Source organism: Diachasma alloeum, unplaced genomic scaffold (genome assembly GCF_001412515.2).
Source record: "Diachasma alloeum isolate Michigan unplaced genomic scaffold, Dall2.0 Dall_scaffold_78908, whole genome shotgun sequence".
NCBI lineage: Eukaryota > Metazoa > Arthropoda > Insecta > Hymenoptera > Braconidae > Diachasma > Diachasma alloeum.
In genome coordinates this window covers 1,151,778-1,174,009 of record NW_021683643.1, presented here as the reverse complement: position 1 = coordinate 1,174,009, position 22,232 = coordinate 1,151,778, and the positions used below count along the sequence as shown (strand labels likewise).

General features: G+C 36.6%; 3 protein-coding genes across 6 annotated transcripts; 2 read left to right on the top strand and 1 right to left on the bottom strand.

Annotated features, from left to right (window-relative positions):
• Positions 1 to 1,302: 1,302 nt before the first annotated feature.
• LOC107047852 (mitochondrial-processing peptidase subunit beta) lies at positions 1,303 to 5,809 on the top strand. The gene is made up of 5 exons (XM_015270717.2): positions 1,303 to 1,416; positions 1,609 to 1,827; positions 2,525 to 2,910; positions 4,063 to 4,681; positions 5,358 to 5,809. The coding sequence occupies exons 1-5, from the start codon at positions 1,348 to 1,350 to the stop codon at positions 5,496 to 5,498; spliced, it is 1,434 nt and encodes a 477-aa protein (XP_015126203.1). The 5' UTR covers positions 1,303 to 1,347; the 3' UTR covers positions 5,499 to 5,809.
• On the bottom strand, positions 5,783 to 8,901 carry LOC107047853 (MOB kinase activator-like 3). 2 transcript variants are annotated; one of them, XM_015270718.2, is made up of 4 exons: positions 8,555 to 8,901; positions 8,326 to 8,476; positions 7,026 to 7,369; positions 5,783 to 6,193 (listed from the first exon to the last, which is right to left on the bottom strand). In XM_015270718.2, exons 1-4 carry the CDS (start codon positions 8,603 to 8,605, stop codon positions 6,032 to 6,034), a joined length of 708 nt encoding a protein of 235 aa, XP_015126204.1. In that variant the 5' UTR covers positions 8,606 to 8,901; the 3' UTR covers positions 5,783 to 6,031. The 2 variants fall into 2 exon arrangements, with proteins under 2 accessions (XP_015126204.1, XP_015126205.1); XM_015270719.2 differs by having other exon boundaries at positions 8,561 to 8,901.
• Positions 8,902 to 10,890: 1,989 nt separating this feature from the next.
• On the top strand, positions 10,891 to 21,423 carry LOC107047718. Of its 3 annotated transcripts, none has more exons than XM_015270525.1 (8): positions 10,891 to 11,212; positions 11,316 to 11,502; positions 13,019 to 13,147; positions 14,349 to 14,825; positions 16,101 to 17,078; positions 18,332 to 18,669; positions 18,974 to 19,186; positions 21,065 to 21,423. In XM_015270525.1, the coding sequence occupies exons 2-8, from the start codon at positions 11,397 to 11,399 to the stop codon at positions 21,335 to 21,337; spliced, it is 2,514 nt and encodes an 837-aa protein (XP_015126011.1). In that variant the 5' UTR covers positions 10,891 to 11,212; positions 11,316 to 11,396; the 3' UTR covers positions 21,338 to 21,423. The 3 variants fall into 3 exon arrangements, with proteins under 3 accessions (XP_015126011.1, XP_015126012.1, XP_015126010.1); XM_015270526.1 differs by having other exon boundaries at positions 18,935 to 19,093; XM_015270524.1 differs by having other exon boundaries at positions 18,935 to 19,186.
• The last annotated feature ends 809 nt before the right edge of the window (positions 21,424 to 22,232 follow it).

The following is a 22,232-nucleotide window of genomic DNA, read 5'->3' as shown; positions in this document are numbered from 1 at the left end:
AATTGAGGGAAGAGTATTGTGACTTTCAAAAGTCGCGGTCTATTGGAATGAGATTACTCACACAATGAGGATCGACTATATATGTCTAAAAATGAATAATTAGTGCAAAAAAATGAATTGTTTATTGTTCGTTTGCCCCGCAGATGCTTAAAATGTTAAAAATAGTCCCGGGCCTCCGTTTTTTGAAATACAGAGGTTTTTCTTCTCAACATTTTTTTAAAAATCTGTAATAACTATTCTATGAATTAGTTTGTTAAAATTAGACTCCTACATAGCTAATTTCGGTCTTTTTTAAAATGAAAAATTACACCATTCATGTAAAATAGTCAAAAAAATGTTTCTGAAAAAATCGAGAATATAGGAGAGGGTAGGGTAAGATGGACACTTTTGACATTTTTTAAAATATTCATGACGTGTTGAATTGTTCATGAAATGGAACAATTTTATTTTTCAATTGAAAGAACAATGATTCCTCTTTGTGATGAGCTTAGACTGAGCGCAATTGATAAATCTGTTTCTGAGATATGAATATTTAAAAAAAAGTCAAAAGTGTCCATTTTACCCTACCCTCCCCTATTTTAAATATTTTAAGGATAATTTTTTGCCTATCTTACATGAATGGCGCAAATGTTTTATATTAAACAACACAAAATTAGCTGTGTAGGAGTTGAAATTCAAGAAACTAATTCGTAAATGTTATTGACCATTTTTTTTTAATTAAAAAAAAACCTCTGTAGCTCAAAAATTTGATCCCGTGGACTATTTTTACCATTTTAAGCATGTGCAGAGCAAACGAACAATAAACAATTATTTTTTTGCACCAATTATTCCTTTTTAGACATATACAATCGATCTTCAATGCACCAGAAATCTCACTCCAATCGTTCGCGACTTTTAAAATTCATAGTAATCTCCCCTTGATAAAAAAATGAAAATCATGTGGTGACGTCAGTGAATTGTAAAAAATGCAAAAACAATTGTTAAATTTTTAAACCAATTTTCCCAAGTTTTCTATAGGGGAGGTTGGGGTAAAACGGACACTTTTGACTTTTTTAAAAATGTTAATGAAAGGTTGAAATGTTGGCGAAATTTAATAATTTTCTTTCAATACAAAGAACAATTCTTTCCCTTTGTGACGAGCCTAAACTGAGCTCAATTGATAAATTCGTTTCTGAGTTATGAACAATTAATAAAAAAGTCTAGTGTCCATTTTACCCCACCCGCCCCTATTGCTGATTGAATTTCAAAACTGGCGACAACTAGAGGTCACCAGGCGTCAATTCCCCTGCAGGTCCCCTGCAGGTGGAGATTGGAGGAGCCGAGAAGTCCATCGCCTTGTCTATAAAAATGGCGACCCGTCTCCTGAGGCTCGGCACCGCGTTGCGGACGTATTCCGACAAAACAAATCTTGTCAAGGTAATTCAACAATTCCCAGTAGATGATCAACCTCCCCAGATCAATATTCCCTCATTTTTCCTGAATTTCCTCTCTCCATTCATGTGAATTCCCCCTCTTACGTAATGCCACAGTGCCATCCCATGGATTTTGTCATCAGGATAGCTAAGATGTAGATCTAGATTTATCAGTGTGTCATATGTGAATTGCTAGAGCCGCAAACAATGGCAGTCGACGGCGGCCTCGTTGAAGGAGGTTCTGATAAACCAGCCCCCAACCAAGACAACAACGATGGAGAGTGGGATGAGAGTGGCTAGTGAAGACACTGGTGCTCCTACAGCCACTGTGGGATTATGGATCGACGCAGGGAGTCGGTGTGAGACTGACAAGACCAATGGGGTTGCTCACTTCATGGAACACATGGCTTTCAAGGTACATAATCCATGGAAATGTCTTCTTCGTTCTGATTGTCAATCCATCCTCTAATAATTGTCGTTCTTTCAATACTTGTGAACTTTTTCTCTTGGAGATTTCGATGAATATCTCCTACGATTGCAAGGATGATGAGTACATTTTCATCGGAATCTTTTGGAGGAAGTGCCAGCTACAGAATGGTCCTCACGATAATTGTCTCATCTCTTCTGAATGTCGAGATATTTTCGAAAAACTAAAATTTAACAGTAATTGCTGTTACTTTGTAATTTGCTGGGTATTGTTTTGTTAAAGTATTTTTATCATCGTTAGTTTCTGTGGCATTAGTCTGAAGACTAATGAATGAATTGAATTCAATTGAAATCAGTACTGAAGGTGAAAACCGAGAACAAGAGGGTGATTTTCTGGTGAATATGTCTTAACGTCATTTCTGCTGACCAGAAAACTGCTGCTGATGGATGTCCAGTAATTTAAAAAAATTGTTTTCTGGAAAATTGTCCCATCTCAAGTGTCCTAAACTCTTTTCAATCTCGAGATATTTCCCAGCTTTAATGTAACTTCATTACTCTTCACTTCCTCAGTAATGAAGTTACATTAAACCTAAATTCAGAAGAAATTTTCCTTATCATACATCTCTAGATGAAAAGTTATCTCTCCAACTCTTGAAAAGTTATTAAAACCACATTTCCAACTCCAGGGCACAGCGAAGCGTTCGCAAACCGATCTGGAGCTGGAGATTGAGAACATGGGAGCCCACCTGAATGCCTACACGAGTCGAGAGCAGACAGTCTTCTACGCTAAATGCCTCTCCCAGGACGTGCCCAAGGCCATCGAGATTCTCAGCGACATAATCCAGAATTCGAAGCTGGGGGAGAGTGAGATTGAGCGCGAGCGAGGGGTGATCCTCAGAGAGATGCAGGAAGTGGAGACTAACTTGCAGGAGGTGGTCTTCGATCATCTGCACGCAGTGGCTTACCAGGGCACTCCCCTGGGGCGAACGATCCTCGGGCCCACTGAGAACATCAAGTCCATCACGAGGAATGATCTTGTGAACTACGTGAGGACTCATTATGGACCTCCAAGGTTTGTTCGACTTTTGGAGTTAATTTTCGAGAGAACAATTCCCGAAGGAGATTTTCAAATGAAATTTCGTTGATGTTGATTTTTACAAAGAACGTCAACGACTTAAATCAGAATTTGATCTTTCTAAACAACTTTTTCTATTGAGATATTTTCTATACGAATTTCTTGGCATGAATTTTCTACGTTTTTTCCTCCTCATTTTCTTCGCTGAAAACAATTGACAAAAAAACGTAGAAAATTTGAGGCGGGGAATTTTCATAAAATACCCTGACAGAAAAAATTAATGGTATCAAGAGAATTTTGTTTTCATTTTATTTCAGAGAAATTTATTATCATTTGGTTGTTAATTTTCAAAAAAACATGATTTCATAGTAAATACCAGTTATTTCTTCTTGAGATACATTTGATTGGGAGAAATCGAACTTCTCTAGAATTGAAGTTCCTCTTAGTTGTCGCAATAATGAGAGTATTTGATTTTTTTCTACCCAACAGTTTCCTAACTCTGAAGATTCTATTAGGTTTAAAAAAATTGAACTTTCTTGTTCTTCTGGTGAATGGATCTCAAGAATAAATAATTTTTATCAACCGTAATATCTTATTTATTTGAAATTGGTTCAAGTCTATAATACTTGTTCCAAGAAACTTCTCAATAAAAATAATTTTTTCTACCAGTGTATCTCAATAGAGTAAATTGTATAAATTCCACCTATAAGCTGTGGAATTTTTTTGTACATGCGTGTCCATCAAACCAATACGGAATATTTATTTCCCCTAATATTTTCATTCATCTCCATATTCATAAATTGAAGTGAAGGAATCAGAGTATTTGGAGAAATAATAATAACTTAATCAACGTTGTTGTTATTTCTCCAAATACCCTGCTTCCTTCACCTCAATTTATTTCTCCATTAAAGAATTACAGATAGATATTCTCGATTGGCTAATATTTAATTTCGAAAGAGAGAATTTATTCTTCTCAGAATGGAAATTTCTGTGTTGTTAGTCCAAGCATCTTTTTAACTCGGGGATTTTTTGCTCTGCATTGATGCCAGAATGATTAAAAAATAAACTAATTAATTTATAACATAAACTAATTAATATATTCAAACATTCCATTTTTGTAATCATAATTAAACCGATTAATGCTCCTAGGTTTGTCCTGGCTGGTGCTGGTGGTGTGGATCATGCCCAGTTAGTTGATCTCGCTGACAAGCACTTCGGTAAGATGAAGGGGCCTTTCTACGACGAGATCCCACCCACCCTCGTTCCATGTCGTTACACGGGCTCAGAGATCCGAGTTAGAGACGACTCGATGCCTCTGGCTCATGTTGCCCTCGCTGTCGAGGGTGCTGGGTGGACCAGTGCCGACAACATCCCCCTTATGGTGGCCAACACACTCATGGGTGCCTGGGATCGCAGCCAGGGTGGTGGAGTCAACAACGCCACGAACCTCGCCAGAGCGTCCGCTGAGGACGGCCTCTGCCACAGCTACCAGAGTTTCAATACTTGCTACAAGGACACTGGACTCTGGGGGGTGTACTTCGTGTGCGATCCCATGCAGTGCGAGGACATGGTCTGGAATATCCAGCAGGAGTGGATGAAGATCTGCACGAGTATCACTGAGAAGGAGGTCAACAGGGCGAAGAACATCCTGAAGACCAATATGCTGCTGCAGCTCGATGGGACCACTGCCATTTGTGAAGACATTGGGAGACAAATGCTGTGTTATGATCGTAGAATTCCCCTTCATGAACTCGAAGCCAGGATAGATGTAAGTTCAATAGTATTTATTTCAGTAACGAAGCGGCAAAACTTTAAGTCGAGTTGGCTCTTAGCTGAGTTTTCGAGGAATATCTCCGAATCTAACGGAGATTGAGAAATTTTTGTAGAAACATTTTTTGTAGATCTTAATTCGCTCTACAAAAAAGGTTCCAACAAAAATTTTGCTATCTGCTTTAGATCTAGAGATGTGCGTTGATAACTGACCAATAGTTGTTTTCCATGCATATTAGAATGCTAGTTAGGCGCGTTTTTCTCAGTGCCGCCCTTTGGGTCCAAGTTTTTTTAGTCGTGTGGAGTTGTGGCCAGCAACACTAGTGAAAAACCCCATCGTAACAGCCTGGAAGATTTTTTTTTGTAGCGATTTCCAAGTTTACGAGTTCGGAAAGCATGCAATAATAATTCTTAGAAGACTCAGAAAATCGTGGCAAATTTTACTGTACGAAATGTCATTCGATTGAACAAAAACACCGATGGATACAAAAATGGTATAATATTATATATTATATGAAAAGATATATAAAAATGAAAAAAAGAAAACATGGCGTGGCATCACAACCTGAAGAATCCCCTCTCTGCCAATCGTGTGGCGTAATGTTTAAATGCCCCCTTATGAGACTCCTCTCAGATGTATAATTTTAATTAATTCTCTCCCTTGAATTTTTCAGAGTGTCAATGCAAAAACAATTCAAGAAGTTGGAATGAAGTACATCTATGACCACTGCCCAGTCGTCGCAGCAGTTGGACCAGTCGAGAATCTGTCGGATTACAACACGATCAGAGCTCAGCAGTACTGGATCCGTGTTTAAGTCCACCCTCCGAAAATTTAGCGAATAAAGAAAACTTAAAATCATGGTAAAGTCGTGTAATTGTCAGATCCTTTTTACGATCTGACATGTACACGAAGTTTATTCGATAGTGAAGTTATTGTAAACTTTGGTTTCTCGAATGAAAGAATACGGGATGAGGGACTCGGTATAGTCACGAGTTCAAACCAAATCTCATTATTTATCATGTGAAAGTGAAACTGTAAAAATATTATGTAATTAACAAAAAGAACTCACTGTACTTCGTTAATACGAAAAAACTTTACTGAAAAATATACAATTCGTCGTTTTTATTTTTCTGTTCTGTCTTTTTAATTTTTATTATCGATGACAAACACAAATAATGAACAATTGTCTTGGTGTAAATGACTAGATGAATTAAGTATATGCAATGTGCAGAGAGTAGTTGACAGAGATATTTTCAAATGTAGAAAACTTGAAAAATTGGAGATTTGAATATGTCAATTGATTTCATTCACTGGAATCATTAGATCGTTTATTCTATCCTAAGTTGACTATCTCGATTGACTATTGGAGGGTGTGCTTGAAGGCGCCGTCGTATCTTTGCACACTTTGGACGTCATTTCAGATAGTGGCTCGAGTTCTTTCACATTTATCAGCTCGAACTCAGTCACGAAGTAGTAGAAGTGTTTGTAGCACGTATTCACGTGGGCTTCCTGCAGATAACAAATTCAATGAGTCCATTATTCTGGACGACCTTTTTTCCTGGTTATAATTCTGCGCTGATTCTCTTCTGTTATGTGGGAAAATGAGATAAATTGAAAAATTCTATTCATTTCATTTCACACACATCTCTGAAACCATCAGGCTTATCGAGAAACTACAGAAAATCATTTATGTAGCTCGTGAAATTGAAAAAAAAAAGACTTGACAATTTTTTTCACAAGCTGAACAAAATCATGTTCATGGAAATCTCGAATCGAACCAGTATTAGAATTTTATCCACTGTATTTTGTAATGATCTCTTAAACGATTTAATTTATTAGGAAATGGTCTCTCATAAATTTTAAAATACGTTGAAGGTAGCAAATAAGAGAATCTGTTGGTAGATTTTAGCTCAAAAGGCTCATTCACAGCATTTTGTTGAGATCTCTTGGAGTATTGAGTTGAACTAGAATAAGAAATACCGAAAGATCAATTTTGCTCGGTTTCTCCACTCCTAAAATTCACGAGAATCCATCAAGAGTTAATTTTTTTAGAAAATTTCTCAAGCTTCTCAAAAATGATCTTGATGAATTTTCATAAATTCCTCGACTATAAAAAAATCAACAAAATATTCTGTAAAGGAATATCCCGTCAAATGCATGAAAAATGCGATCCACAGTATTTTGAAAATTCATTGAAAAATATCTGAACATTATTTTTGTTTCCCCCAAAATCCTCTACAGAAAGAGAAAATTTTTTTTTTAAATGTCCAACTTATCTACTTTCAACACCATCATGAGTTTCAGTGTAAATTTATTGTCATGCTCTATCATACATACTCACCGCCCCAATCGCCACGATTCTATCGAAGTGATGAATGTACACATGAACAAATACCCGAAACAATCGAGTGAGAATTTTTTTACACAGACCGATGAAGGTCTTGGGAAAGGGAATATCCGTGGAGACAGGAAAGACATTTTCGTTATTGATCTGTGTCTCTATCCAATCCATCAAAAGGCTCACGTACTGTGGAGCCGGAAGGGCAGTGGGTTTCTTATACTTTTCACCATCGGCCCACAAATACTCGAATCTCGCGCCTCCACTCATCGTGGGACACGACGCAGAGTCGCAGTATTCAGATATCGTTCCATAAATCAGGTTTATCCTGTTGAAGAAATCTACGACTGTGGAAAAAAATATGAATACATCATTCAGTGATAATTATTCGTGAACATGGGACTTTACTGGACCCTAACATCAACGTGAAAAACACTCCTATGAGTTTCATAACATGAATTTTATTTTAATGGAAGTGGGTCATGAAAAAATTCTTAAACGCAGTGAATTTACTTTTGTCTTTCTTTATTAATATGGCACGAGGAAGAAAGTCTGTACTCTACGAATTGCTCCAACAGACTAAATACCGGTCTCAAAGACCAAAAAGAATATCGTCACCTATCGACAAAGAACTCTCAGTTCTTTCTGCCCATGGAGTTATTGTTTATGTTTATATTAACTCTCCGGCGCTCTCTACGTCGATTCGTTTTTGTACGCAAAATCTCATCAAATAAGTTCTCAGTAAAAAGCTATATAATTCAACATATTTAATCACCAATATTTCGTGACTAGACAATACGAATGTAATCAAATTAATTTTTCTTATTATGCGAAATTAGTTTTACTAATGATAAAAAAAAGATTCCTCAACTCTTTTCCTATTCGATCATATTATCCTCATGGAAATTAATTCAATTACGAAGAAGGATGCAAAATTGCCCTAACGACATCATCAATATCTACAAGTACAGAAATGGGTGATTTGAATTCCACAAAATTTATTGACATTAAATAAATGGGTTTACGAAGAGTACAGTTCTTTCTCAACTCAACGGAAATTTGTTTCAGAGTCATGAATATTGAAAAAACCGTCAGAAATATTCATTTTGCTCCATCCTCTCCTATATCTCAAAGACAAACCTCGCAGGAGAGAAATGTCCGGCTTTGTTTTTTATAGAAATTGAAGTTTTGTAAAATCCTCTGACATTTTGTTCTGAAAGCCTCGTTATCTCGATACTTCATTTAACCAATCGACTCATTCTATTCTATTGCATTTGAAACTTGTCATTTGAATTCCCCTTACCATGCACTGCGATCCAATCATTCATATCCTCTCCAGGTGGCAATTTAACAGCCGCGCGAAGATTGATCCCCGAATTCAACGATGCCTGGGCCTGTTTATAGAGCGAATACCGCAAAGTTCCATGAGTGAACTTTTTCTTCGGTCTGAATGTCTAAAAACCGGAAAGACCCTTCATCATACTAACTGGATAATTCGCGTGTCAGTTAAATATTCAAGTGTAATTCATTACATTCACCTTTCCCTTCTGGAAGAACTCGATGAATCCACTGAGCGATGCCATCTCGCCTCGAACAAACTGATTACACGTTCTTACCCACTTCCCGTGTCGATTATCGTCGTTGGAATGACTGGAATTAGAATACAATCAGAATGCCGGCAATCATTCCCCCTTTGCGCTTGTCACCAGCCAGCATTGTACTCAAAGCACTCGAGTTTTTTCTCCTTTTTCGTCGAGGACAGGTGGAGTAGCATCTCGCGACACTTGACCATCTACGCGCATCACGAACACAGGCACAACAGGGGGTATAATTATGTTTTATTCTGTATTTTTGGTCTGTGTCAACAGCCTCTGGGTGGGCGTTGATGGGTAAAATCGATGGTAGAATTTCTGGAAAAATCTGTGGGTAAGCGACTCGATCGGTAACTGTTCAGAGTCATCTCCAGGGGATTCCCCTAAGTCAACTGGACGAATGACAACTTTATCGATTCGGAATTTTGAAATCGAAATGATTTCCGTAGAGAGCTCTAACTTTTTGCTACTAAAATAAAATGGTAATTTCGATCCGAGTGCGTAAACAGTGGATTTCGGCATAAGGCTGGAAAATATTTTTTGTTATGACCGTCGTAGGCTACGCGGTGAAATAAACGATTCATTTGATCTTAATAAAAGAGTATTATACGTTAATAAATTAGTTTCCGACACGATAACATTTCTTAGAAAAACCTGGCGAACTCGGTAGAAAATTCTATTGAATTTTTATTGAAAGTTCTTTCAGTTTTTGGCGGTTTCTGGTGAAAAATTCCGCAGCTTTACTGTGCATTTTTTACAGAGAATGCCCAATGGAGAAAATTTTATAGCAGAAATCAGTGGACTTTTATCTTTCTAGATAATTTTTTTTATTTGAGATATTTTCTGTAGGAATTGCTCGACATGAATTTTTCAAGTTTTTTCCATATACAATGAGTTGTATAGGACAATTTAATTCGATTGATTTTTTTCTATAGAGGATTTTCCAATGAACATTTGGATTGAAAAAAAGACGCACACATAAGCTATAATTTTTCAATAGACTAGTGTCAACTGAAAACTAATAGAAAGTTTAATACAAATCTGATAGAATTTCTGAACGAATTCGCTAGGTTTTTTAATGAAATTTCTTTGTACGCGCGTCCTCGCGTTCTAAATATTAAACTCTCCTCTCTAGTCAATTGAAAAAGATTCCCAGATTTGTTTTCCTGTAAAAAATACCCTGGAAATTTTTTTTTCCTGCAAAATCTTGCCCCTGAAAAATATTTCTCAAGAAAAGTTCCCATGTCCTAAAAAAAAACAGGTGAAATTTCCCTTGAAAATATTCAATTAGACATATTTGAACACATCATCAATTCATTTTATTGAACGGGATTGACCGCGCCTGCTGCGCACGCGCCTTCTCATCTCCACACGTAGTGGCGCTTCGGTTTCAGTCTTACGCTTACGCTTATTCAAGATTTTTCGAGATATTTCGAGATCGATTTCCTTTCTCCTTTTTACGATAGGATAGGATGTAACATTCATTATTTCCTTGAAGTCGACAATTTCTTAACATCATGAATAAATTACAAACACCTTTTCATCAAAATAGGATTTCCCTCTTCAAATAGAACATCTATAAAAAGACAAAATTACAATCCAGATTCAGTTTTTCCTTTATAGATCAATCATTTTTAATATTTTTCTTCTACGCTACAAAAAACGAAATTCAATTGGCATTGTCTGAAAACAAACTCCAAGCCAAATCCCACACGGAAAAAATTCGTAAGGGAAATTAATTTCAAAGGGAAGAATTCGCCGAGAAAGGAATTTCGGGGAAAAAATTTCCGGAAATTTTTCAATGAGGGAAAAACTCCGGCCACCATTACAAAAACTTCATATTTGTTATTAAAAAATTGATGAATGAGATAATCCATACGTTTAAGACCTCTATGATTAATTTCGATAATTTACTCACAAAAACAATAATTTTTAGAATTTCACGAAAACAATAATTTTTAGAATTTCTTTTTTGTGAAAACCCTCAATGACTCGAGCCGTAAGGGTAGAGCTACTTTAAATGAGTGTGTGAGGCATTTTATCCTCCTTAATGTCACTAAATGATCGTCAACCTTTCGTGACGTACCTAACGCTGAATAATTAACCGTGGAGTGAAAAAAAAATTCTCACGGACGTAGGGGGTAACTAAAGCGTTTAATTCATTTATGAAAAGAGGGTCTTTGGCGGCAGCTATGCGGCTTCCAACGGCAATATGTGCCATAACACAAAAGAGCCATACCTGTATTGATAATGCAGCCCTCCAGGCCAAACTTTATCCAACTCCATTTCGATGTGGAAAAGTTTGTTCGAGTTGTTGTTGAGGAGTTGTAACAATTCACCGGAATCCAACGGAGGGTTTCCCAGTGATCGTTTGAGGCTCTTGTGCCTAATTGAATTAATACCGAGTTGATCAAGTTTCAGCGTTTTTCTGTGCACTCGAGAGTGTCTACTCAAGCCGGCCAATTTACCGGCCGGATACAATCCACTCAATAAAACATGCGTTTTATTACTGACAGTGGAATCAATCCGACTGGTGATTCGAGGAAAATAATGTGTGTCTCATCGATCAATTTCGGCGTGACCACTGTGTTTTTTGAGGTAATCATAGAGTGGCTGTGGCCTCTGATGCTCAGTGCTCCCCGAGGTGTTGTCTATTGGTTCTAATCAATTCATTGATTATTCTTTCTCCGTTTATTTTCAGAGTTGACACGCTCGGTTTAATTGAAAAAGAGAATGAACGTTTCTTCCGTTCGTCAGAAGTGGGCATTTTAATTGAAAAAGTATGATAGTGGTGCTGATTTTTTTCATCGTTCAGGCTTCCGGGTTCGAGGATAATATCTGCAGAAATCAAACCATCTTGCAAACACCTGGCGATGCTTTATTAACTGGTGATTCATTGATTCTCCATTTTCGTGCAGTGGTGAAGTGTTACGGAAGAGGGGATTTTTTACGTCTTGATATATATTGGATTTTATCTGAGTGATTTCTTTTATTTATTTTATTGGGGCAAATGTTGACACTTTTTTCACGAAATTTACGCAGCTAGAAAAGAATTCTCAAATTGTTGCCGAAATGCTCACGTTTTAGAGACGAAATTCAAATGAACAAAATTTATTTTGCATTATCTCCACGGGTGATTGTAAAAGAAAATGTGAAGAAATGTTTTTCGTTGAAAATTGTGTAAACTACAATAAAAGAGATTTTCACATTCCGTTCGTAATACGTTTATTTTCGAAATAAATGTGGAAGAAACAAAAATATAAAATTTCATAGTTACGTTTGATTAATTTCGTTTCTACATCCACACTACAATGACTTGAGAAATCTTTGAAATTTTATGAAGTAATAATTCGGAATTAGAAGTTAGTAAATATTTTAACCTTAGTCTGGTCACCAAACGCGGGGATTCCCCGCTGTGTTATTGAGGCTCTAGCGTTGCCAAATTCACTATATACTGTCCGGGCGCGTTTAGCGAGTTTCCGGCAGTGGCGTGTCATGGGCAATTTCATTTAACATGGGAAACAATAATTCATCTCTGCGAAATAATTTATTTTCTTTAGAAATTTTGGGAAATATGTTGTTCTAAAAACCACTATAATTTTTAGAGACTTCAATTGACAAAGTCAATTTTTTTAAATTTTTCCGATTAGTCAGTCCATTGTAATTAAAGAAAAACGACGTGCGGTGAGGTTTCCCTCATAGGGTGATCATTCTAGGGTTTCATCATTTCTATGATAAATATCAGTGAAAAACGTCTAAAGACATACTTGTTTGAGAATTTCTACGACTGAAAAAACGTTTTCTGACATTTTCACCCGGTGCTTCCAAGAAAAGCAGAATGATTTTTTCACACGGACGAAAAAATTTAATAGAAAAACCTGTCGCAGTCGTTAGAAAATTCTATTGAATTTTTATTGAACTGTTCTATTAGTTATTGGCCGATTCTATTGAAATGTTCAATAGAAAATATTCAGTAGAAAAAGTCAATAGAATTTTTCTATATAACTTATTCTATTGAGATGTTTTCTATAGAACTTCCTCGGCTCAAATTTTCCAAGTGTTTTCGTTTGATTTTCTTGATGAGAAGAAAAGAAAAATAGAATGACAAAAACTTGGAAAATTTGAGGCGAGCAAATTCTATAGAAAATATATGATAAGAATAAGTTATAGAGAAAAATCGAATTCTGTTGACCTTTTCTATTGAATGTTTTCTATTGAACATGTCAATAGAATCAGCCAAAAACTAATAGAAACTTTCATAGAAATCCAATAGAATTTTCCAACGAATTCGATAGGTTTTTCTATTAAATTTTTTCGTGCATGCAATGGTTTTCTAAAGAATTTCACTTATGGAAAGTCCACTAAAGTCTTCAAAGTCAACAGCCCCCTTTTGTTATGTTTCAGTCTTTGTAGATGCTACACTTGGCCCTCACTGTAATGAATCTTCATCAAAGGGCTTCCAAGAATTAACAACAGCGCTTTATGTAACAACGACATTGAACAGAGAGGATTTCGTTCCCGGGATGACCTTGGGTAATGTAACAATGAGAACCGTCTTATTGTTTTCTCCTACACCCAAAAAAATAGTACCTCATTTTGAGATTTCAAATGTCTTGGAATAAAATTTTCAAACGTCTTAATTTGAAGCCGGAAAGCCTCGAGAGTTTCTTTTTTTTATTGTCATTTTATATCGCTTCGACTCGGTTGAGTATATTGCGATGATGATCAAGACTTTAAAATGGTTAGATCTCACCATTCTACCCGACCGGGATTTGAACTCGAAACCTTGCGCACGTGAGGCAACGACCTCAATTTGAGACTGAACTTGATACTTTTGCATGTTTCCAGTTAAGGGGACATGTCGCGAAATTTATAAGTCTTCACTGGGCCTTGGGATCCGTTAAAAAGTTTGTGATATATGACGGAATATAAGAATAACTAGGGAAAATCGCCGATCCGATCGATTTTGCCCCGCATCACCCTGAAAAACTATTTTTTCCTGTTCTTACCTTCAAAATGCTCCTTGCGCCGCAGTTTTCATACGATTTTAGCTTTTTTTAAATGTTCGTTACACCCCAAAGAATAAAGTTAATGATCCGTTTTACTGTATTCGCAATAGATCATGAATAAATGAATTTTGAATTTCTTAAATTTTGCGCGTCTCTAGAGTAGAGTAAAACAAAAATTCAAAGTCATTTGTGGTTTGAGGTGATTAGCAAATCTTATCAAATTGCGGTTTAACGACACTCCTTGTCTATAAAATGGTAAAAACTCCTGTGACGGGTCACGGAGAGAAATTTTTTAGAAAAATTCTAGCGCTAGTACGGGAAAAGAGGCGCAAAGTGACGGCCAGCACTAGAAATTTTATTGGGGAAAACATGAATTTTTCTCTGTATTTCTGTGAAAATTTCTATAAAATTTCTATAAAATTTTTATCTGAATCTCCTGCGAAAAATTACGATACCGTCACTTAAATTTTCTGAGTCGATTCCGTAATCGGTGAGCGAATTGTGAGTTCCGTAATTTTTACTGAACATTTCTCTCCGTGTAGAAATATCCGAATATCATATACGAAAATCCTACAGAAATTCTACACGTAATCCGTATAGAAAATTTCTACACGATTTTTTCATACGTGAACTTGCGATCATGTGTCTTAAAATGAAGTTTGTTTTTTGGGTGTACGATAACAGACGGACAGATTCAACTTCACTCATTAATTTCCGAATTAAAGGCCTAAGATTGATAGACACTTGTCAAGACCCCCGATCGGTTCTGAAGACCTGCCTGATGCTGGCCGCAGAGCCTGACTGCGCATATGACTATTACAATCTCGGAGTACTAGCCCCCGAGGGATACATCCCCATCCTCCAACCCCTCCAAGAAATCACTGATCTTCCAGTCGCCTTCTACTTCAACGATAACATTACAAAACCATTAGTGAACATAGCCATTGACTTCATCACCAGGAAATTCGAGACTGTTGATGTGCTGTTAACAGACACTGACTTTGCTCAGAACATCATTATTGATGGTACCAGAGAGGCGGGGATTTGTGTGGACGGTTTTAATAATTTAACGAAACTTGATAATACGGATAATGGCCTCATTGTCGCGGCTGGTGAGGAGAGATCCATCAGGTCGTGGGTTGGGAGGCACGCGGGGAGGAACACGTGGATTATTCTACCACTGGATGATTCAGCGCCTGATGGTAATGTTCATCAGTCAGTTTAAAGAAAAATATTTATTTGGGGTATTCCAGTGGATTTATTTTCAATTAAAAATTCATGGATAACAATTAATTATTCATAATGTTTTAAATGAAAATTCAGGGGTAAAACTCCATAATTATCCATGGAATAATAATAATTATCTATAATTTTTCTATTTTCTAATTTTATCTATAATTTTTTATAGATAATTATCCATAAATTTTTAAGTGAAAATGGATGAGTCCATGGATTTGGCGACTAGTATATTCATTTATACTTTTAATTATTGATGCAATGAGTAGCATTTAATTACGTTTGGAAAAACATGACTTTCTTTTCAACATTCTCTTCTTATAAATAATTGAAATTGTTCAAACTTTTGGAAATGAAATTCTTTTGGCAGAAAATTGAGCTCTGGTAAATTCTGATTATGAATAAATGTATTATGATTTCGAAAAACTGATGTTATTTATAGAAAAAATAAAACGTAATATTGGAAAATTGCCATTTTTCATAATTTTATTAATCTTCGTTAAAAAACACGTTCTGATTTTGTTAAGTTAGTTAATGTAGAACAAGATATTTTATTCTTTTTGAGGGCATTCGAGTTAATTTTTTAGCAATTAAAAATTTACAGATAGTTATGAAAATTTATTTATCTTCAAAATATTCCCCTCAAAATGAAAAAATCAACTAAAGACTTCAAAGTTTAAATAATAAAGTCGTTGCAAAATAAAGGTCTGACGTTTGACCGCACAATTTTGAAAAGATTTCACCAAAAGAAATGGCCAAGGTAGTCAGCAATCCTTAAATGAGAAGGTACATTTACCTGGATTTCATTTAGAATTAATCAGTTTCGTCTGCCATTAAAAAAAAAATTTTGTTCAACTTAAGGATATCCCAGTATTTTTTACAATTTTGTACAGACCACACGATAGATTCAACCATTTTCAATCATCAAATTTGTCAATTAAATTGCATGAGAAAAATTGAAAAAAAAATTATAAATACTCAGAGTTACTCAAATTACATTTTGCACTGAATTGCTATTTTAAAAATTTTTCATTGTTTATAAATAAATAATTGAAATAGTTTAAACTTTCGGAATCCTTATTGTCAAATGAAAGCTCTGATGTTCGACTACAAAAGTAGAAAAGCATTTCACCGAAGAAAAAAAATCCAAAGTCCTTGGATATCCTTAAAATCGAAGTTCTCCTCAAATTCTCCGTAAAAACTCTACAACAAAAATTTCAAATAGACTTTAAATATTTCAGATGTCGTGCCCATTGGCTCTTACATCATCAGGTCTGCGTCTCTCTCCCTTGACCTTGAGGATTACCTAACCCCAGATAACGATGCCGAGCTATTTCACTCTCCCCACCTCCTCGCAATCGGAAAATCCCTGGTTTCGATAGCTGAATTGTTGTCAGACGTCCAGAGAAACAACTGTCCCTCCGGCATTTGTGCCCTGCCCCCCTTCGACACCAGACTGATGAAAAAAATATCCCCAGATGACGTGTTCGAGGCACTCAAGACTCCCAAGGACACGAGAACGATAAAATACGTAATTTCGCAGAGAACTGATGCAGAAGTTGAGGATTTGGTGGATGTTTTGTCGTATCAAGTGGATGTGGAGACGTTCAAAGTGATTTCTAATGTCTCACAGGCACATGTGACGTCTTGTTGGAGTAAAAATACTTGTGAAAGTTGTCTCAACTTCAGAAACAATCCGACGACAACTGAAATTGTCCCGGCGGTTGAATCCGCCGATGAAAAAAGTGGAATAAGACCTGACTACTGGGTGCCAGTAGTTATGGTCCTCGTTGCGTTCGGCACTGCTATATCCCTGGCCGTGGGGGTTTACATTATTTATAAATTCTCTTTGAAGGATCCACTGGACGGCAATCCCACGCTAACGATGCTCCTCATACTGGGAAATATCTTTCTTCTGTTCTCCACGACCCCTTTTTGCCTGGAGGAGAAAGTTATGGGTCATGAGGAGTTAAACTCCAGGAAGATATTCGTAGCTACACTGTCAACAGGATTTGTATTTTCAGTAATGCTCTCTAGGGCCTTTTTTCTAGCCTTCTCCACTGGAGGGGTGTATACCAGCCATATCAATGGATATCTGCAGGGGCTCATGTTGCTTTTTGTGTTTGGGGTACAAATTGGATTGTCGACGACGTATTTCGCCGTTGCTCCGGGGAATTCGGAAGAGACTTTGAAGAGTCCTGTATTCATAGGATTATTGAGTAAATATAGTTCGGATTTACGTGGAGTAGATTTGCATAAATATCATATTCCCTCATATTCATTCCCATGAAAATGACTACTAAAGCGACCATGAACGTGAAGATATATTTTTAGAAAATGTGTGACACAGAAAAAGAAGTAAAATTAAAAATAAAAGTCTGTAATCTTTCCTGTTATTGGTATTACAAGGAAGCTTGTTTTGCTTCTCAACGAAATTTCAGCTCGTTTCAGCTCAATCTGTCGAGTATTTTTTCAGATATAGCACTTTCTCAAAAATCTTTTTTTCTCGATATCTCAAAAACAACATAAGGTGGTGAGAAAAAGAATCATTTTAAGATTGCAAACGTCTCCGTTGCATGGAACTCTGATGCAAACTGAGTCGTCTTCATAAATCAATAATTCGAGATTGGCAGAGTGAAATTCAACAAATTATAAATCATTCACAGGCTTTTTTGTTAAGCTTCAAAATGAGATCTATTTCATTCAAGTCGTGTCAAAATGAAATTCACCCCATAAACTTACATAAAGGCTATCTCAAAGCCGCAAGCTCCGCCCATCCACCAGTCACGGATTTCTGTTGAATTTTCTATTAGTTTTTGGCTGATTCTAGTCACGGAGAGAAATATTTAGTAAAAATTACGGAACTCACAATTCGCTCACCGATTACGGAATCGACTCAGGAAATTTAAGTGACGGTATCGTAATTTTTCATAGGCGATTCAGATAAAAATTACGGAACCCTCTGGAAAAATTCCGTGACAGTTCCGTAAAATTTCCTACAGCCACATTTCGCTCCGGAATTACGGAAAGATACTTGATTTTTATTGAATATTTCTCTCCGTGTTGAAATGTTCAATATTCAATAGAAAAGATCAATAGAGTTCGATTTTTCTATAAAACTTATTCTACGGAGATATTTTTTATAGAGTTTCCTCAGCTCAAATATTCCAAGTTTTTTGTTTGATTTTCTTGATGAGAAAAAAATAAAAATAAAATGAAAAAACTTAGAAAATTTGAGCCGAGGAATTTCCATAGAAAATATCCGACGAGAATAAGTTATATAGAAAAATCTAATTTTATTGACTTCTCCTATTGATTTTTTTCGTGCATCGTTCCGAATAAGATCTCTAACTTTTTGGGAAAAACTGTTGGCTCAATATTTTCCAAACTACTTGTCCGATTTTTTCTTTCAAAAAAGTCTCTCGTCTATCGAACCGCAATAATTTAGTCCAAAATTCTCCTTTATTTTTAGCCTACGATATACTCCTGCTTCTGATACTTCTCGCTGTTGGTTCACTCATCCACAAAATACCCCGAAATTATCGAGAGGGACAATGCCTGTTCTTCACCGCGATAAGTTTGCTATCAACGTGGTTACTCTGGATTTTAATCTTCATCTGCATAAATCGAGATTGGCGAGACATTGTTGTTACCTTTGCCCTGATATTCACGGCCTACGTAATAATAGCTGGTGTCCTTCTACCACGCATCTACCTCATGATAACTCACGTAAAACTCGACAAGACATTTCAAGGTCACATTGAGGGAGCAAATCTGCGCTTCGAGCCCCGAAGACGCACCATACGCCAGGTAAAATTCTCTGTTTAATCGAATAATACTCAGACAGTGTAACAAAATAGTACAAAACGAGGGGTTGAATTTTCATCGCATATCAGAACAAACGGAATCTCCAACGATGCGCGCACTCAAGTGCCTGGGGCTTCTTTGCCTCGTAATTAGGGATTTGCAAAAGTAGATAGTTGGCCAGTGCCAAGGTAAAACACACTCCACAGTGAGTTGAGACATTGTAACGTTCACATATGGATTTTTCTTCTCTGTTTGATTTTATATCAAGCCACGAAAATCATTTTACGATTACGTTTTGCCGATGGAGGGGATAAGAAATCCCACGGGACTTAATCCAAGTGGTAATCCCAATTTCTACGGGAGTTCGAGCCCCAGTAATCGACGTGGAGAGACTGATGGAGGTATCTCGACTGGTGTGAATAGCAAAGTGAGTGGATACAATAATTTCGGATATCGTAATGAGGTACACGAGGGGGAGAATCATTATGTCGTGCCGAGAGTTTGCGTCATACAGAATAATGTGAGTGTAAGGTTTTCTATGAATAATCATAATTAACTTTATGTTAAAACGAATTTATTAAAAATATGGAAATGAATGTATCAACAGTGCCATAGTATTTTGGTACTCCCAGAGATCTTCACACTACTCGAACCATGCCATTTTTTTAGTTTTTCCCATTCTATATGAGTATTTTTTTCAGGCGTCCACAGAGACAAATCACTAATTTCAGAAATCTATTCACAATTATGAAGAATCCGTGATTGAGTATCACGGAGAAAAAATATTTCTCGTTTCACAGCTGAAGATGTGAAAATGACCGGCATTTTTTTGTCATGTGACGTCACATTTTTTTTATCACATTCTGCTGAAAACCGTCAGTTCGCGGATCGTTTTTTGTTCGTGAAATAGTGTTTTACGGCGTGGTAACGCTCCTGGCCAATGAGAGCGCGTCATTTCATTCGGCGATTCGTAAAATATTCGGCTACAATCGGCTGTACGTAATACGAATTTCACGTACAGTCGATGGTAGCCGAATGACACATCGTACTCCGAAAACGGCGCCATCGTATCAGTGAAGCGAATCACTCAATGGTCAAACAGTGGACGAGCGGACTGAGTGTTTAACGAAGATGTTGGTGCGGGCCGTGGATATCTAAAATAAAAATTAATTTATGATTTCCCAAATTCCAGGAAAATCGCTAGATGCATCCGACAGTGACCCAGAAATCGATTCCGAAGACTTTTGTTGTTTGTTTTAATTTTTTTAAACTGAATGTAATTCTTAAAACACCAAATAATTGGGTGCGAAGTTAGTTGAGAATGTTGTCAAAGACTTGTTTTTAAGTAAAAGATTATCATTACAATTAAAACGTTTTCTTATATAATAATTGACCAAAAATATACAAATGATTCAAGATTCAGCTGAATTGACTGATATGATCATTCAGATTTTACCAATAATAGACATTTAAAATTTATAAGAATGCTCTGGAATCTACATTAATCATCAAAATTTCATTTTTCAACATTTGCGAAGCCATTTGAATCACCAAATCAGTAATTAAATAATGTATTTGTCATTCATGACACAAAATTGGAGCTGTGTTATCACAAATTATTTTGTAGTTTGCATTTTTTTGTTGAAAACAATCTATTGGAAATAAAAATTTCCTTCTTCAATTCGCTTGTACACAGGGTCGCCAGTTATTTGATAGCTCTGATCACTAACAATCCCCCCTCCATGTCGTCAAAGTCACAACCAATCGATGATACGTCGTTTTGATACGCCAAAAAATCTCCTATTTTTTTACAAGTTGTTCATCTTGATATATTTTTTCTTCTTTTGCTGTTTGTTTTTTTTTCAGTGAGGGCTTTGCCCCCCCCCCCACCGCCCCCACCTGAAGGCCTTAGCTCCTCTGGACCCCCTCTCGTGCCCCCACCTCCTCACGCAACTAAAATTTCGAGATGAGAGTGATGACAGTTTACAGCAAAATATGAAAAAATAACATTCGTCACGCGGACATAATGCACCAGATTGGCCTCGTGAAAAGTCACTATCCAGTGGCTTCACCCTCGGCCGTAATCTGGTGCATTACGATCTTATGACGAAAATAACTATTTCGTCGTAATTTAAATAGTATGACATTATTGCAGCTATTTAGATGGAATATGACGGTCTTGGTCTGGACTATCCAATTTTTTTCAGTAAAAATTTTCTGGTTATTCATATTGAGAATAATCCCGGTTTCCCTCCTACCTCATCCAATCATTTCCTACGACGTCACAAAGATGTGAAACGCTATATAAATTCCCTTCTTTAATGTGACAAGATTTATGTCACAGTAAATGTCACAATCAAAGAGTGTCACTACTAATTCCCACTTTTGTTCAATCCAGGACACCAAAAAAAATCGTGGAAGTATAAAAAGTACAACAAGTAGTGATTCCGACTACGCACAGCCAAACTACCCCGGCATGAGAGAAAATTCCCTCGAAGATGACTGTCTGGAGGCTGAGTTGTATCTCGACAGTAAGAGGCTCTCCCCGAAGCGAGGACCCAACGAGTCCTACCCCTCGAGGTGTTCAACCCCTCGGCTGTACCAGACTGAAGCAACCATCGACGAGGAGGACGAGGAGACCGAGGAGTCCTCCAAAGTGACGCGATTCTAGTCATTGAATAAAAAACAATCATTGTAATTTATAAATTAACTGTTGTATCCCATTGTAAATAAGAGTGATTGATATTCAAGGAGAAACGAACTCGTTGAAAGGAATAATAAAGCCCCTGTTTCTCACTTCCCTCGACACTGTGATACTCTTTTCCGACGCAGGGAGACAATTGGATTTGTGGATTGTAATTTAGCAATTTGGACACAGGTGCTATCGAGGCTCTATTCAGATACAGTTGGGAATCCCCTGGAATCCTGTCTGATTTCTCTTCACCTCAAACTGAAAAAACATAATCTATTTACATTGAAATACACCGTTGCAATTTTTTCTGTGAAAGTTGAGTAATAGTCGCATTTGCATTTTGGATTTATTATGTTGATCGGTAATTGATATCCCAATTACATCATAAATAATGAGATTGAATAAGAATGTTCAATCTTCAATTTTATTTTCAATTTTTGGTCATCATTCTTTTATTTAATTTCTATTCTGTTTCTAGCTGTCAGAATTTAAGATGTATTTCAAGTCATAATTCAATCCTTAAACATGAGAAAACGTTTGCAAAAGCTTTCTCTAAGAAAAAGCAGAAGACGCCATAATAAAGACACTCCAAATCCGATAAGAAATCAAAATTCATTGACGATTGATAAATAGTCAACCGATATGAACCACCCGCCTCCCGACGAAACCCATTCATTAACAATGAAAATTCACAATTTTCAATTCTATTCTTCAATTCTAATTCAAATCAATTCGAATTCAATTTCTAATCTTCATTCTTCTATCATCAAATTTACATTAGCTTCTCCTCATCAATCCTTAAAGATACGAAAAAAAGCGTTTGAAAAAACTTCCTAAGAAAAAGTAGAAGACGTCATAGTAACCCCCCCCCCCC

Bases quoted from the DNA above. Each gene is read 5' to 3' on its own strand.
- LOC107047852 (XM_015270717.2), top strand. From the start codon at position 1,348: ATGGCGACCCGTCTCCTGAGGCTCGGCACCGCGTTGCGGACGTATTCC. The intron at 1,828-2,524 runs GTACATAATCCA...TTCCAACTCCAG, and splicing joins TGGAACACATGGCTTTCAAG to GGCACAGCGAAGCGTTCGCA. The intron at 4,682-5,357 runs GTAAGTTCAATA...TGAATTTTTCAG, and splicing joins AACTCGAAGCCAGGATAGAT to AGTGTCAATGCAAAAACAAT.
- LOC107047853 (XM_015270718.2), bottom strand. From the start codon at position 8,605: ATGGCATCGCTCAGTGGATTCATCGAGTTCTTCCAGAAGGGAAAGGTG. The intron at 8,477-8,554 runs GTAATGAATTAC...TCCGGTTTTTAG, and splicing joins TCCAGAAGGGAAAGGTGAAT to ACATTCAGACCGAAGAAAAA. The intron at 6,194-7,025 runs GTGAGTATGTAT...TGTTATCTGCAG, and splicing joins GAATCGTGGCGATTGGGGCG to GAAGCCCACGTGAATACGTG.
- LOC107047718 (XM_015270524.1), top strand. From the start codon at position 11,397: ATGATAGTGGTGCTGATTTTTTTCATCGTTCAGGCTTCCGGGTTCGAG. The intron at 14,826-16,100 runs GTAATGTTCATC...TAAATATTTCAG, and splicing joins GGATGATTCAGCGCCTGATG to ATGTCGTGCCCATTGGCTCT. The intron at 17,079-18,331 runs GTAAATATAGTT...CTTTATTTTTAG, and splicing joins TGTATTCATAGGATTATTGA to CCTACGATATACTCCTGCTT.